Raw genomic sequence first — 18,080 nt, 5'->3', positions numbered from 1 at the left:
GTCGGCTTTAGTGAAATAGCAGTACTTAAATAAGTAAAGAAAATTAATAAAAAAAGATGAACAAATAGTATATCAATATAATGAATACAGTCAGTTCAGCCCCAAGTTCGCGCCAGACATCCCGGCTTCAGAACGAATACAAAAATAATAAAAATATATAAATTACTACTATGCCGGAAATAATTTATTTTGTAAAATCACATCATAAAGTTATTTTGACAAGAAAATTAACTTCTGACAAAAAAATATATTCTAACAATAAAAATAACAACATACACTTTACGCAACAAATGTCTCCGACTTTTCTAACCTTTAAAGACATTTTCAGAATATGTCGTTCAAGTAAAGAAAGACTGAAACCTTTAAGGTTCTAAATGGGACTAACGATCTTCCTCAAATTAACGATGGTAAATGATCAGTCTCTACTCGTTTTTAACCGACTTCCAAAAAAGGAGGAGGTTCTCAATTCGACTGTATTTTTTTTTTTATGTATGTTACATCAGAACTTTTGACCGGGTAGACCGATTTCGACAAATTTTATTTTAATCGAAAGGTGGTGTGTGGCAATTGGTCCCATTTAAATTTATTTGAGATCTAACAACTATTTTTCGAGCTATATCTAATAATGCGTTTTTACTTGACGCTTTTTTCGTCGACCTACGTTGTATTATACCGCATAACTTTCTACTGGATGTACCGATTTTGATAATTCTTTTTTTTGTTGGAAAGGAAATATCCCTAGTTTGGTATCATGATAAGGAAACCAGGATCTGATGATGGGATCCCAGAGAAATTGATGGAAATTCTTGAAAATCCGCAATAACTTTTTACTGGGTGTACCGATTTTGATAATTCTTTTTTTGTTGGAAAGAAGACATCCTTAGTTTCGTACCATATTACTCGTCGATGTAATTGAAGTCGGTTTTTTTCGTTTGCGAGCAAACACAATTATTTTTGTAAGTTCAAAACCATGTACAGGTTATGTGTTCCTGGTACGCGTTGGATTTGCGCACATGAACCATAGTAAAGTTTGAACACTAAATCTGCTTGGTTTGATATATTTTAATATCACTAGGCCGACAAGACCGCTAGCATTGCACCTGATAGTAAGCGGCTACCGTAGCCAACGGAGGCCTAAAACACACTAAGTTCTGGCTACCTCGCTCACCATAGAAATACAACACTACTTGGGTAGTATTATATTGGCTGTTATCTTCTGTAAGGCTGATGCACTACGCCTTTTTGGCTGCTTCAAATCCAAGCCAAGCGATTACGATTCAGCCTGTAATATCCCACTGCGGAGCATAGGCCTCTTTCTCTATGTAGGAGAAGGATCAGAGATTAATCCGCCACGCTTCTCCAATGCGGGTTGTCGGATATATTCACTACTATGAGTAACGATCGATATCAGGTGTACATGATAACAACCGGGACAGATGGCTTAACGTGCTCTGACAGGCACGGTGAGGAGACCCTCAAGGACTAACAACCAGACCAGAAATAAATATTTGTATAAACACAAACATCCACTCCGAGCAGGAATCGAACCCGCGACACGACACAAGCACCATTACACCAGAGCAATCGTCATTATCAATTAAATTAAAATTTGCCAATAATGCATTTCCCTGTACTTAGCAGTAACCACATAAGTATTTTATAAAACACGCTTCAATGTGTTCTGTTTTCATATAAATATAACTTATAATCATTTTTGTAGAAATGAAAAGGCTTTTTCCAAGCAGTAAAATATTTCCAGACATTTTCATTGCAGTAAATTTTAGCTTCTTAATTATGTCGACCACAGAGTAGGTATATGACTCTTAAACTAAAATTATGAAGTTAAGACAAAAAAAATATTTTGTAGTAATATTTTATTTTGTATAAAAAATTTACGAGTAAATTTCTTGTTACTTCATAAATAGTTTCCGTGTTCAAAGTTTCTGGACATTGCTGTGAATAAAAAGTTTTTAATATTTTATAATTGGACCTGTAAAATATAATAATATCATTATGAAATTTAAATTATATTTAAGCTTGTTGATGTTGTGAGCTATAATTATGTGTATTATTTAATCATTATATATTTTACATATCACTACATAGTATAAAACAAAGTCGCTTCCCGCTGTCTGTATGCTTAGATCTTTAAAACTACGTATCGCATTTTGATGCGGTTTTCTTTAGTAAATAGAATGATTTCAGAGGAAGGTTTATATGTAAAATACATGCATAATTTAGTAGAGAAACTCTGATAATTTTATATAGGTAATATATAGGTTTCTAATGTGATGTCGTAAAAAACATGTTTTTGCTCTTACATTGCAAATAATTATTTTACATTTAGTATCAGCGTTGCTCCCGTGCGAAGCCAGGGTAGGTTAGCCCAGTTGTTTATAAATGTTTATGAATATTTAAATAGTTTTCGATTTAGTTATTAAAAGTTTAATACTCAATAAGTCATATCTCATAAGATGGGTGTACCAAAGTGCAATACCAAATTTAAACTAAATTCCTTTGCGGTACCCGCCTCTTTAATGTGGAATAAGCTCCCAGAAAGCATCCAAAAAAGTCCTTTCCTTGTTCCCTTGTTATAAACTCGTAATTAGAACTTCCTTTAACGTATTAATTTAAAGGTACTATTACGTAAAGATATATTAAAAAAAATATTTTCGGCTATTATATTAGATTCGGCTACAAACTAATGTTTTTACATAGTATAAATCAATAAATATACATATAGCAAATCGTTAAAGATACAAACAAAACCGCAGGAAAAGTCCAGTTTCGGAAAAAATCTCGATTAAATAGTCTGCTAAAAGTTTCAAATCCAAGACACGCTTTTCTAAAACGAAATCCAAGTTAAATTAACCCAAACTTGAGTCACTCTACCGAAAATATCTTAAACAATGGCCGTTCCACATTCCAGTATTACTTCGGAAAAAGTCCAAGAAAAGTATTTGCAGTGCACTCGGAAAAGTAAAATTAAAAATTCTGAACAAAAGACTATTTTAAAATTTCAAAAAATATTAACGTTTTACATAAATCAACATTTGTTCTGACACTTGATTGAAAGGTTAAATCAATTATGATTAAAATTTTAGTTTTGTCCGTATTTATAAATACTAGTGGTCGCCCAATGGTTAAAATTCGACCATAATTAATTTAAATTATATGTTTGAACATTATCAAGGTTCTGTTGTCAAAGACTATACTTCTATAATAATAAGCAAAAGAGTATATATGCGAGTATGTGTCAAATACACAGTAGGTGTGTGTAATGTTTTTTATTGATTTAATGTTTTTTAAATGCATAACTATAAAATAAAAACATTAGCATTCTGCACTCTACTACTCCTCCGTCCGTGCAATTTTCGTAAAATACACATACACAGGTACATTGTTTTTGCTTCACGTATTAATATATAGATTATAATTTAATTCATACGTTCTAGGACTGCCTACCCGGGCGTAATGGATATCACCCGTAAACGGGTTCCCCTGTGACACCAAAAAAAAAAAAAAAATAATAATAAAAAGAAAGATTATAATTTAATGTGTTCAGACTGACAGTCAACTTTTTATGACACATAATACATACTACGCATTTTCAGAAGACATCATTCTAATCTGTATTGCTTTTGGGTACTAACAGATCGAAGATCGCTATCTCACTTATCATATCCACTTACCTGGGTGTGGGAGTAGAACATGGAGAAGTTGGATACTATGACAGGCACGGGTAAGGCTATCGTGAGCACGCCAGCTAGAGCACAAAGTGCTCCAACGAACATGCCAAGATAAGTCTTCGGTGCCATGTCGCCATAACCCACTGTGGTCATCGTCACGATAGCCCACCATAATCCCAACGGAATGGACTTGAATTGATTGTCGGGGTTGTCCTGGAAAGAAATAAATGTTTTGAAAACCTGCCTTATTATACAAAACGTAAATCTTTAACACATAATATTGTGGGCTAAGTGGAGTTCACTTATTATTTTTATCTTATATACGTTCTAAAAATTTATGAGATGATAAAGTTAATATAATAGGAACATTTTTTTATAAAAAAACGTGAAAAACGTATAACAAAAATTTGTTTCGTGTGTAAAATTGGTTTACAGACGATAGTTTAACGTGACAACGTCATAACAAAATATCTCCTCGGACGAATAGGCCAATCGAGTGGAAGAGAGATAGATGTGGCGCAAGCGTACAGTGAGCGTAACGGGGCGATGAGTCATCCTTTTTCGTGCATGCCACCAGCGTTCATCGATTTATTAGACTTTTTTTACTATCTCTATTAGGGACTTTTATACATTTGTACATGACAGTCCTATACTATACTTATCTCTGACTACTTACTACTCTGATAACTAACAATTTTAACATTTTAAATAAACTAAATTATAATACTAAATTATTACTAGATCTTAACTCAATACTACTAAATACAAACTCTAGTATAGATTTGGCACATTAAGATGTTGGATCAGACAAGATCTGATTAAACAAGCCGACTTCCAATAAATTCGGGCCTAACTTGGACACCAAATCTCGTCTTCTCCATTTGTAACGGACGCATTCCATCAAAACATGTTGTACGTCTTCTACATATTTACATACTTCGCAATTTGGCATGTCTACATTTTTCATTAAATATGCGAATATATTTGAAGAAATGTGTATAATCATCTTATGAAGAAATAAATAATTCCATTTAATTTCAGTTAAATTCAAAAACGCATTGAAAATAAGCGTAAGGCTACAAGTACTTGTACAGCTACGACTATGCTTAAAAATGGGGCTTGAGGTACTTGAGAATAATTTTGCACTTAAAATATTTTAAAACTGTTTATGCAGATGGCAAGAGATGCTACGATTTTTGGCAAAACATATTTTTTTTTTATTTACAATCCTGAATCGATTATTTCGAAATCCTAGTTATTTTATCATTTAACTGTTTTTTGTTAATTTATAGAATGATGGAAAAATTTTCAAGATTTAAGGCTGCTTCGTTGTCTAAAATAAGTTGTTGAACTAGATTTTGCTGTTTCTCCTGCATTTATAGTTGTAAATAAATAAATAAATATTTACAACACACACGGTCATCTGTTCCTAAAGTAAACAAACTAATGCTTGTGTTATAGGTAACAGCCGACTGGTATAACTACATTTTTTTGATAAACATAGGTACATACATAATAATTATATAAATAAATATATATATATATATATATTAGACCCAGACTCGGGGTTGGAATCGAATACACAACCCCCGGAGCAGAAAGTAGGGTCACTACAAACTGCGCTAACTTCTCACACTCTTAATAAACAGGAAAACACAGCCCACTAATTCGTATTAAAATATCATCGTACAAAAGCACGTAATTCCAACCATTTATTTATATTTAATTACCTTTTGAAGTATCATTTTGTGGTGCAACATACACAAACAATTTCAGGTATTGTACTAATTAAAACGGCTGCTATATAAATTTATTCATTCTTTGTGAAACGTGAAATTTTGTAGTTGGCTTTATGATTTTTTAATTGCGACGAAATGAAGCGGTTAAAAATATGTTTTAAAAAAATATTTTATTTTTTACCAATTAAATTTTTTTTACCTTTACTTTACTACCTTGGGACTTAAAAAGCCGACCGATGGCGGGATAACCATCCAACTGCTGGCTTTGAAATACACAGGCCGAAAACGGGCAGCAGCGTCTTCGGTGTGACAAAGCCAGCCCTGCGGTCACCAACCCGCTTGCCCAGCGTGGTGACTATGGGCAAACACATGAGTTCACACCATTTTCGGCGTGAACTTGTGGAGGCCTATGTCCAGCTGATGAAAGCGGTTAAAAAAATGTTTTAAAAATATTCTAACTGTTACCAATTAAACTTTTTTTAATAGGATTCAATAATCAATTGAAATAATCCATTACAATGTTATATTCCAATTTTAATAAACTTCGTGTGTTACTATGTATGTATAATTTAAGAGTAAGTCAGTTTGTAAACGTACTACTGCAGGGCAAGGGGTTTGACTTCTTAAAGAAGGAGAACTACTTTAAAGAATCTCCCTACGAAACAGCAAGTGGCTGGTATCTCTAGCAATGGTATCTAATCTCTTGACGTGATCAAGAACTTCAAAGATCTCATAATGTCACATAGCGACATTAACATAGACTAAAAAAAATGTATAGAAAAAAAAATCTGTCCAAATCTGAAATCGAACCGTTGAAAAAATTAATCGCACGAATAAACTACAGCTATTGTTACCAGATTGCATACGCTTTAGCTAACCATCAGTTGTGTAATTAGTACGGAAACATGGCAAAGGTATAATATCCAACAGCCAACGTACAGATTAAAAAATATGTACGTTGATGTTTCCTAAAAATTTAACATATGCATAGAGCTAAGACTAAAAAGATAATAGAGGTATCAGATTAGAAAGATGACATAGTAGAATAAAAAACGTCAATCAAACTGGTAACACAGTCTCGATGTCTTCTTAAGTTATTTCAAGACCACCAAGCAAGAAAGGAAATTATTGTAAAGGAACGTTTACGAGTAAATTTGAGATGTATATATTCACCATTATTGAATAGAGTAGCGATCTAAATACGTTGTTTTGAAATAATTATCACCATCATCATCACTTCAGCTTAACGCAGTCCACTGCTGAACATAGGCTTCCACAATTTCGCGCCAAAAATGGCGTGAACTCATGTGTGTTGCCCATCAATGACCAAGGTGGTAGTGGAACTGCCTCTATAATCTAAATGAAGTCGCCTCTTACGACAGCCACGGGAAGAGAGGGGTAGCTATATTTTTACTGCCGTAACTTCAAAGCATAATTATATTAAGCTTCAATACTGTTTCAGTAAGGTGTAGGGGTAATTTAATTAAAATTTGTTTTTTTCTCTCGTATAAGCCTCGATCGTTTATTTTACTTACTTTAACTTACTTTTTAATTCCTTTGTTTCCTATTTTACTAGTTGTTTAAATTATTCGTTGTTTTTCTTCTTTTAATTAATTTTTGCATGCCTTTACTTTTAATTCATATTACTGAACGTGTAAGTCAGTAAACGCACTAGAACGTGTAGTCAGTCAGTCAGTCAGTCACCTCAGCCTATTGCAGTCCACTGCTGGACATAGGCCTCCCCAAGTTCGCGCCAAAAAGAAAAAAAAATGTGTAACTAAGGATTAATTTAAAACCTATTGTATGTAGCATTGTTGGTCTTCTTAGTAAATAAACAAAAGAAACCTTCGCCCTTACGCCAAAACGACCTTCGCCCAGTTCTTCTTACATTTAAAATCTTTTACAGGTATGGTATGTTCTAACACATTTTAATTTAACACACATATTTAGATCTCTTACTCTATTTTTTATTAAAACAAGGACAATACTTCAAAATAAACTAAATCAAGTGAATTAAATTAATAACGTATTTACATTATTAATATACTAGCTTTCTATCTGCAGCCTTGCTTCTTTAGATTTAACGATTTTGGCTGTTCCATTTTCACCTTTTAAAATATAGCCCTTGTGATACAGTGATAACGGTCTTTGCGATAATCTATACAAATAAATAAAATTAGAGTGTCTTTTTGTAATATTAAAATAAACATTTATCTAAAATAACAATAGTCTATTAAACATTATACATATTTACAATTCACAACTTAAGAACTAAATATTTACAGATAGTTTTGGTATAAATCATGTCCGCGTGGAATTGTGCCAAGAATGCTGACAGCATTTCCCCGTTGAATCGCTATGCCGATTCTCTGGGCAAAAATGCACCAGCACTCTTGTCACCAGTGGAGGCAATAAGGCGAGGAGTTCAATCTCATTTTAAAATTTCTCATTTAAATCAATTTTAACAAAATAATTTAAACATTTATTTAATGCATATGGATGCATACACGGTACCTACATATACTAAAATAACATTTTTTACAATTTTTGTCTGTCTGTCTGTCCGTTTGTTCCGGCTAATCTCTGAAACGACTGAACCGATTTTGAAGGGAGTTTCACTGGCAGATAGCTGATGTAATAAGGCGTAACTTAGACTACTTTTATTTTAAAAAAATATTTATTTCATAACTCTGCAAACTGAACAATAACTTTTCGTTAATTCCGCGCGGACGAAGTCGCAAGCACCGCTACTAGTCTATAGTTTTATAAAAATCGATACAATCGCTTTGTTTATTATCCATTACAAACAAACAAAAATGTAATCTTTTCGCTTTGTCACATTAGTAGTTTTATTAAAGTTTATTTTTCACAACAATAAATCTGAAAACATTGAAATGTAAACAATATTATTTACACTCTTTTATATTGCGAATTTACAAAATGTTTCCTAGATAAAACTTTATACCCGTTGTTTAAACAGATTAAGTAACGCGTTGGAAATACAACTGTTATTTTTATAACGCTTTAGTTTGTGACTTATTGCATACATTTAGATTGACCGTAGATATGATTTTATCTATATGTGTAAAAATGAATGTTTGTCTGTGTTCTTTAACGTAAACTATGCATTTGATCATGTCATGATCTTCAGCAAAGTGTTGTGCATGAGCCCACAAAGGTTTCTGAGTTGGTACGACCGAAAAAAAAAAGTGTAGCACGCAGGGTACAGTTAATGTTATATAAATGTTACGTATACTATATTTATTTTTTATATACGCTTAGTTTACCGTTGATGGAAAAAGACGCCTTAGAATTAATATACGAAAAAGTGTGTGTGTAATTCACACACGGCAGAAGTGAAACTTTTGAAAAATAGCCCACGAGTGATTTTTTCATCGATAATATAAAATAATGTGTAATGTATTCCATCTCATTCTCTTCTATACATTTATATGTTTGTTTCTTTATGTGACGCATCATATATATTAATACGCTAAGGTTAAGATAATTGCCTTCCTTTTGAGAAAAAAACCTCACAATTACTCCACATAAATTATATATCATTTTATAGATAATTGCTTGCTCTACCGGCATCAACAAAAAAAAAAATTATTGCTTTTATTTTTGTAAATTAATTAATTATTAAAATTTTATATATAACGGCTTTAATTTTGAAATTATGTCAACATGATTGACGGTCGGTAAATATTTTATTCACAAATCAATTTACGTATAAATACTTTTTTTTGTAATTTTATAAAGTGATAATTATTATACTTATTTAGTGCGAATTATGCTAATGAAAACCACTTCAGATTTGGTTATACTGTTAGCAGAAATATGACGATTGGTTACAAAACATAATTAGCAAACATATAACAAGCCTATTTATAGATAGGCTAATGCTATAAAAACATAAAACAAACCTACATATCTGCTACTATCATCAGTATAAGATTCTCTAGATTACAAATTAACAGGCCGTGGATGATGGGTTCTGATAATGGTTTGCTTAGTAAGTCGTAACAGATTTTTTTTTAATTCTTTCAACCTTAACTAACTTAACCTTTCAGATAATAAAAGTAGACCACCTGAAATTTATTTAGTGTTATCATGATCTAGGCTTTGTATTGTTATACGTTTAGCCACTATAAGTAACAGAGTCACGTTTTATATTTTACAGCCAGCTTAATAAGTTGTGTGCTCTCGAAAATAAATTTGTACATTTTTATTCGCAGTCGTACAATATAAGTTTAACATTAAATGATCTTCATTTATTCCAAATGAAGCGAGGTAAACATATATATCGTTTCAATTCGCATCGTAAAGCTTTCATGAAGTAACTGCTATTGAATACTCGAATGCTCTTCTTTTATAGACAGCAGGTTAAACAGTAAAGTAATTCTCGATTCAATCATTATTGATTTAACAGAAAATTGTATTGTTTCTAATACATATTAATAATCAATATATTTTTTTTTTGTATAACTTGGTCGGCAAACCTGCCTTCAGGTCGTCTGATGGTAAGCGATTACAATAGCTTATAGACGTCTGCAACACCAGAAGCATCACAAGCGCGATGACGACACTATGCTCCAATTCCCTCCCAGGAGCTCTGGTCACCTTACTCGCCAAAAAGAATACAACACTGCTTGAAAGTAGTATTATTTAAATGTAATCTAATTCAATTAGCCAGGTAAACTGTAAATTATAGCTAGAAATAACAGAATTAATAAAATATGTTTATCTGGTTCGGACACAAAGTGCCGGGTGTTACTAACTTTCTACTATTGTCTCCATAATTACATTTACTGTACTGTTTTGAGATATATCTTTTTATTTACACTCATTGCAGTTTAGACTATGTAGCTATTTATACGTTACTAAAAGAGTAACTCGTAGATAACACCTCAAGCTATTGGAGGGTAATCTCAAATCATTATTTTTTTTCCGTTTAAAATTACATCGTTTCAGAATTTTCTGCATTATAATATATAATGTTCATATAATAAAGTAATGCAACACTCAACTTGACCTGATTTAAAAACTTCTTGGGTCTGATGCAAACTGCACAAACAGATCAAAATCTCGTTTTTAGCAATTAATCTTGTATATTTGTTGTGCTACTGTACATCAAAATTCGCGAAGTTTTTTGCTGCTTTGTATTGAAAATAGTGGTGAGGTAAAGTTTTGTTTTGGGATTTTTAATGTTACAACGTTTTCTGCGTTATTAAATATAGGTTTGGAACAAATAATAACTGTACCTATTATCAATGTAAGCAATATTTGAGTGATAATCTCAATCATCAACGGCTTTAATGACAAATTTTTACCATTCCTCCTATATATAGTATGTGTTTATTAAAATAAATGTACTAGATAAATATTATTATGATTTATAAGAGTAGAATGGACAACATAAGTGCATAACCATAAAAATAGTGCATAAAAATAGTGCATAAACATAAAAAACATATCAGTGTAAACATAAACATAAAAAAGTGTTAAACGTATAAATAATTATAAACTGCAACAGGACGAAAAGTATAGGCTATCTAGTAAAAAAAATTAACAAAATTAAACTTACTTGTGATTTTTCCGCATAGTACACGAGACTGGCGAATATAACAATACCGAGGACGAGAAAAAAAACCAACAGCGTCAATTCTTTAGCTGAAGCCTTGAATGTATGGACGAGGATCTTTAAGCCAGGACTGTGCCTCGTCAGCTTGAATAACCTGAGGATCTTGATGATAGATATGAATTCTAAAATATCAGCTTTGTCCACATTCCTTTTCAGAACTGCCAGTTCCACGACGACGTCCATGTAGAAACTTAATGTGGCTATGAAGTCGATTATGTTGACTGGTGATTTGACGAATTCTATTATATTTGGGGCTACCTGGAACAAAAGAAATAAATGCGTCAAAATTCAGAAAATTGCTTATTCTCCTGATTCCACTTATAACCCACACAATAATTTAGAAGTAGCTTGATATTATCGCAATTGTTCCTTACTATATAGATGAAATATAGGTTGGTACAATCCTCAGCAGCAGTTCATCAGCAGGTCTGGTAAGCCATTATCATGGCTTATTATTTCAAATTTAAACTATCCGCAGCTTAAAAAAGCAGCAATAAGCCAAAATGATCATGAAGATTATAGAGATGCAATGACAAGACAGATTATATATATTAATAATACGCTAAGGTTAAGATCTTTGCCCCCCTTTAAAAAAAAACCTCAGAATTACTCCACATAAATTATGTATCATTTTACACATAATTGCTTACTCTACCGGCATCCACAGCTAAAAAAAAAATATTATTGCTTTTTTTTGTATATTAATTAATTATTAAAATTATTTATATGACAGCTTTAATTTTAAAACGACGTCAACATGAGTGATGATCAATAATTTTTTTACTTATTTAGTGCGAACTATTCGCAAGTGTATTGCTAGTTATAATATATAAAAAGCCGAGCGCTTTATAAAAATTCAATTAGAAAAAAAGTTTAAAGTTCCATTTTTATTTTAATAATAATAATCTTTATATTTGTTTTTATTATTCAGTAAGGTTTTTAGGGACATTTATAGACTGTGTTAGTATGAAACAATACAATAGATGTAAATAAATGTAAATTTCAGTGAGAGTAAATCCAGTGCAATTGTATGAATGTCACGTTAAATCCAAAACGCTGTACTTGTATAAAATTAACATAAATTCTGTCACCATTATTACGTATTCAACATCGCCAGATTCGGAATGAATACTAAATATGAATTTTTTGTTCCAGTTTGAATGTTCAATACTTCCTCATAATTCTTCAAATATTAAATAGACAATGGGTCAAGATTCTATGGTTGAGGAATTAAAATCGAAAAAACAAAACCGAAAACATTTAAACTGGAGGTAACTTTGTAATACTTGCAATAATGCTCGTTTTCTCATTTTTCTTTGTTATTTTGTTTTAGTAACAATTAGCTTTGCATCGTAATCCTCATAATCTGTACTTACTATACAAAACTGAAGAGATTGGACGTTTGTTTTACTTATAAGTTTGATCGCACTTATCAAGATTTGTTCTCACTGCTTTGAAACTTCTCCATGTGTCACAAAGTATTCATAAGAAAATTTAAAATGTACAAAAAAAATGAGTAATAGACTCACCTAACCAAAAATAACAGATATTAGTATCAGTATAAGCCTCATGACAATATTTAGTGCAACATATTGTTATAATACCTAATGAATAAGCACTGAGAAATTAATTGTTTTTTAGAAAAACACTTCAAAATACTTTAAAATATACCGAAATACAACCAATGTTTGTAATAGACGACCAATAGAGGATTAAAAAAAGTTTTAGTAGAACATATATTAAAGCTGCTGTCACATTTATTAAATTTACACTCGCAAACTCCGCTCCACCTACACGTTCTACCCGATATATCAGCTCGATTTTAATGGAATTTTCAGAATTAATTGGATTAATGCACTTAATAGCTTTTAGAATTTTGTCCGCAAAACGTTTCTTTAGCTTCAAGGTCAAATAATATTTTATATAACAACATAAAAATGTTCTAGTGTAGTGATGCGAGTACATTAACGTCCACGTTCTCGTTTTCGATTCCCACTCGAGGCAGATATTTGTATTTGTACAAGGATCTATTTCTATAGAGGATATCTATAATATATATAAAAGCGAAAGGTCACTCATTCATCACGAAATCTCCGAAACTATAACACCTACAAACTTGAAATTTGGCAGGTAGGCTCCTTATAAGACGTAGGCATCCGCTAAGAACGGATTTTACGAAACTCGACCCCTAAGGGGCTGAAACGGGGGTTGGAAGTTTGTATGAAAGTCCTATGTTTTTGAAGTAAAAGACTTAAAATTTAAAATGTAAGCTCTATAGATGGTGAAAAGGTGACCGAATAATGAATATTTAGAAATCAACCCCTTTTTGGGGTTAAAACGGGGGATCTTAGGTTGACTCACTGATCAGGAAATCTCCGAAACTATAACACCTACAAACTTGAAATTTAGCAAGGAGGTTCCTTATACAGCGTAAACTACCGCTAAGAATGAATTTTACGAAACTCGATCCCTCAGGGGGTAAAACGGGGGTTGGAAGTTTATATGAAAGTCCTATGTTTTAGCAGTAAGAGACTTGAAATTTAAAATGTATGCTCTATAGATGATAAAAAGGTGTCCAAATAATCTATCTTTAGAAACCAATTCCCTTTTGGGGTTAAAACGGGGGATGGTAGGTTGACTCACTCATCACGAAATCTCAGAAACTTAAACTCTCAGAAACACTTAAAAATTTGAAATTTGGCAAGTAGGCTCCTTATAGGTCGTAGACATTTACTAAGAACGGATTTTACGAAACTCGACCCCTAAGGGGGTGAAACGGGGGTTGGTAGTTTGTATGAAAGTCCTACGTTTTTGAAGTAAGAGACTTGAAATTTAAAATGTATGCTCTGTAGATAGTGAAAAGGTGTCCAAATAATGTATCTTAAGGAATCAACACCCTTTTGGGGTTAAAATGGAGGATGGTAGGTTGACTCACTCATTACGAAATCTCCGAAACTATAACATATACAAACTTGAAATTTGACAGGTAGGTTTCTTATAGGACGTAGACATTTGCTAAGAACCGATTTTACGAAACTCGACCCCTAAGGGGGTGAAACGGGGGTTGGTAGTTTGAATGAAAGTCCTATGTTTTTGAAGTAAGAGACTTGAAATTTAAAATGTAAACTCCATAGATGGTGAAAAGGTGTCCAAATAATGTATTTTTAGAGATCAACTCCTTTTTGGGGTTAAACCGGGGGATGGTAGGTTGGCTCCCTCATAACGAAATCTCCGAAACTATAACAGATACAAACTTGAAATTTGGCAGGTAGTTTCCTTATGGGGTGTAGACATCTGCTAAGAACTGGTTTTATGAAATTCAACCCTTAAAGGGGTAAAACGGGGGTTGGAAGTTTGTATGAAAGTTCTATATTTTTGAAGTAAGAGACTTGAAATGTAAAATGTGTGCTCTATAGATGATGAGATGGTGTCCAAATAATGCATCGTAATCTATATATATAAAAGAGAAAGGTCACTGACTCACTCATCACGAGAACTCAAAAACCGCTGGAGTGTTCATCCATCCAGGATGGACAAAGATGAAATTTGGCAGGGAGGTAGATTATAGTTAGTAGACGTCCGCTAAGAACGGATTTTGCGATATTCCACCGCTAAGGGGCTTAATTGGGGTTGATAGTTTGTATGAAACATATGAGTTCGCCTGATAGGTTATTTATACTGCTGCCTGAAAATAAAACTAAGAATGTGGTGTATAGAGAGGTTTTATAAAAACAACTATTAAATTATACTAAATTGTGCCTTTTAGAAAGTTACTCAGTGTGATAAGCATTTCAAGTAACTAAAATAAAACAATAATTTGCGTTAAACATCTTAATAGTAATGCATATCTTTATAACCACGCGGATGTAGTCGCGGGCAACAGTTAGTGTATTATAAAATAAAGTCTCCAAAAGCGTATGTGATAGATTCCCTCAAAATCTACTGAACGGATTTTCATGCGGTTTAAGAGGAAGGTTTACGTAACGGCTAAGCCGATTTTGATGAGAGTTTCACTGGAAGTTTGCCGGGAAAACTTTGTGACACACTGATTTCAACGCGGGCGAAGCCGCGGGCACTGCTAGTATATATATATATGTGTCCTCCTACCGTGTATCGTAGAACATGCAAAACCATAAGCCCCGGTTGATATTATAGACAGATAGCAATCATTACTCATTGTAATTATTCTGTAAAATAAATCAATATTCAAGATCTGAATTTACTGTCTTTCATTTTTCTATAAGGCTATTCCTATTCTGTATTTTACAAAATCCCTTACGGTTAAAACAAATTTGGTAAAACGATAAATCTCTTTGGAATTAACCTCGTGATCACTATCCAGCCGTCGACCGTTATAAATCGTCTGAGAGTGATCGCACATTGTACATTATTTTAGTGCTGATAATCGTCTGCTAATTTAACACTGATATTTAACGCTTATAAAATAGTTGTGTTTTAACAAGAAAAAGCTTAAAGGACCAGGCACCAATAAGAAAAAAATTAGAGTACTTAAACTAAATATATTCCGTGGAATTTTTTTTCTTAATATAGGCGTAAAAAAATATCTTTTATCTTTAACACTCGATGCAAAAAGTTTGGTATATATAAGTTTGACGCCAATGATTTTTCGTGGCATCGTAGGTCTCGAACGAAAAGACTCATTAGTGAGTTTTTTTCAAATTAATATTTACACAGACTAAAATAAGATTTTTTTTGCTGGAGTTCCATAATGACATTGTAATAGTAGTCAGAAAATTAATGATCGACAAGATCATTGAACATGTAGTTGAGTAGTTGAATATCGTACAAAGTGTACACGCAGTCAGTCATATATTAATTATGTTGTGTTATTCCGCTACCATTTTTACAGAACAAAAATATTGTAATGTGCACACTCTCTAAATCGTCTGAAATCTACAAGTTGGAAAGTTTGTTTCAAATGTTTGTGATTGTTGAGAGTTTAGCTTATCTCCGATAAATTTGAGTCTCATTGAAATCGCTATCAGCTGTCGGCTGTCTAATACGTATATTTTTTGTTCTTGGTTTGGTTAATTGGATCTTTGTTCGACTTTAGATTAACATTTTAGTAGAATTATATAGTTAGATTGATTAATTATGAAAAGTAACAATTTTTTTTTGTGTTTACATAATAGTTGGCTTGCTCTAGTTTTAGCTGGTTATTGGCACCCATTTTGATTTCACATAACTCCCTAGGTTGACATTTTAAATTTTTCATAACTATATGCTCTAATCGTAACTGAAATCTAGTCAAAGCGTAATATGGCTAGAGAAGCCACCAAATTTAATCAATAAAAATATAAGAGAATCAGAAGAAATATTATCGCTGTATATTATAGAAGTTGTTTTTAATGATCTATAATATAAAAAATTGCAGTATGTATAGTTTCAATATAGTTTAAAGAACATTCCATTAAAATTGGTTTTATAATGCCCAATTTAATAAGCTTAAACTATAATTATGCTGAATATTTATAAGGAATCAGGCGTTCTGCATTCCTGATGATACGGCATCAGGTCAAGTTATTTACTGTCGATTTCGGAATTACTATGTCAATGATTCACTTGATATGCTGCTTTTTCCCTTCGGCTTAGTAACATCAATTTGAACAACAATAAAACAAAGTAATTAAAAAGTAGGATATCAAAGAAGAAATACAAAAAAGCTTTACAAAATACCAATTTAATGGCAAACAAAATTAATATTTAACGAGTAATCAGTTAACTTAACTTCTAAATAAACAAGACCGTTAAGTTGTCGTAAATGTTGAAAGATAGACAAATAATATCTCTACGCATTAATTTAACCCCTGTAAGAGTAGTGAGGGGATGATTTTGCTGCGGTAAGCCATCTTTAGGGTTAACAATATTATAATGGGGATAACTTAGTCAGGCAATATATATAAACTGGTTTTACTACCTATAACTATTTTGATACTTGAAACTGGGACCGGGGTGTGTGTGATAATTGTATTTGCTCGTAAACGAAGAAAATTCTAATAACATCGGCAAGTAATATGTAAAATATAGGGAGACGAAAAAATAGTCGAATCGTCTGATAATTTATATTTATTATCAGAGATAACTCAAAAAGTACACGTTAGATCTCAATCAAATTGAAATGGAACCACATGACAAGCACCAGTTTTCGTTTAAAAAATCCGAACCGATTTTGCTGATTATTTTTGGTACCATGATAAGGAAACCAGAATGTGATCAGATCTCAAACTTCGAAAATCGCAGTGACAACTAGTGCGTTTGTTATTATTTATATATTTTTTTTCTTACTTGTCGATGTAATTGAAGTCGTTTTTTTTTCATTTGCTAGCAAACATAATTATTACATGAGCCTATTATTTGTCGATAGGTGTTGTAGAACTAAAATGAATCACGAAGACACATTTATCTCATTTAAAACATTCTTTTAAGAACGTAATTTTCAAAAAATCTAAACCTTTTTTTTCTTGTTTGCCTTCCACTGTCCAGGTATCAGATTTCATTAAAGGCCAAATCCCCTTACTTTAAGAAAATCGACATGTTTGAATAATTCTTTTTTCTTCTTCTTAATGTTACTGTTCCTAACAGGTACTATCGCATCTTTTTAACTATAAAGAGATACTTTAACTATAATGAATTATAAAAAATACGTATAATTCTAATTTACAAAATGACGATTCAAAAATTCAATTCAAAATTTCATTGAAGCTTACTATTTTTGATTTTCTAGCTGTACAGTGATGACGTAGACAAACGTTCAAAACTAAAGCCTCAAGGCAAATATTATTTGACACATTTCCATATGAAACACGAATTAGATTAGAGAAGGATCATTTATACAAGGCGAATCAAATTACGTTTACGTGGACTAAAGGACTTGTCTAACTTAATTTCGAACGAGGATTTGAGTGGGGATTCAGATTCGTTAAATGTTTCACATTTATAGCACTTTAGGGATTATTGGGTTTATGATTGTATTATGATTGACAATTA

General features: G+C 32.1%; 1 protein-coding gene across 1 annotated transcript in view; it reads right to left on the bottom strand.

The window, feature by feature from the left end:
• The window catches only part of LOC123660202 (potassium voltage-gated channel protein Shaw-like), a 307,604-nt gene that overhangs the window by 55,629 nt on the left and 233,895 nt on the right, over positions 1-18,080 (bottom strand). Inside the window, exons 6-7 of the mRNA XM_045595302.1 lie at positions 11,016-11,330; positions 3,693-3,902 (exon numbers count right to left, since the gene is read on the bottom strand). Of these exons, the coding sequence (XP_045451258.1) occupies positions 3,693-3,902; positions 11,016-11,330 (525 nt within the window). The remainder of the gene's footprint in view (positions 1-3,692; positions 3,903-11,015; positions 11,331-18,080) is intronic.

This window comes from Melitaea cinxia, chromosome 15, assembly GCF_905220565.1.
Source record: "Melitaea cinxia chromosome 15, ilMelCinx1.1, whole genome shotgun sequence".
In the NCBI taxonomy this organism is placed as follows: Eukaryota; Metazoa; Arthropoda; class Insecta; order Lepidoptera; family Nymphalidae; genus Melitaea; species Melitaea cinxia.
This window is presented reverse-complemented; position numbering and strand designations above follow the sequence as displayed.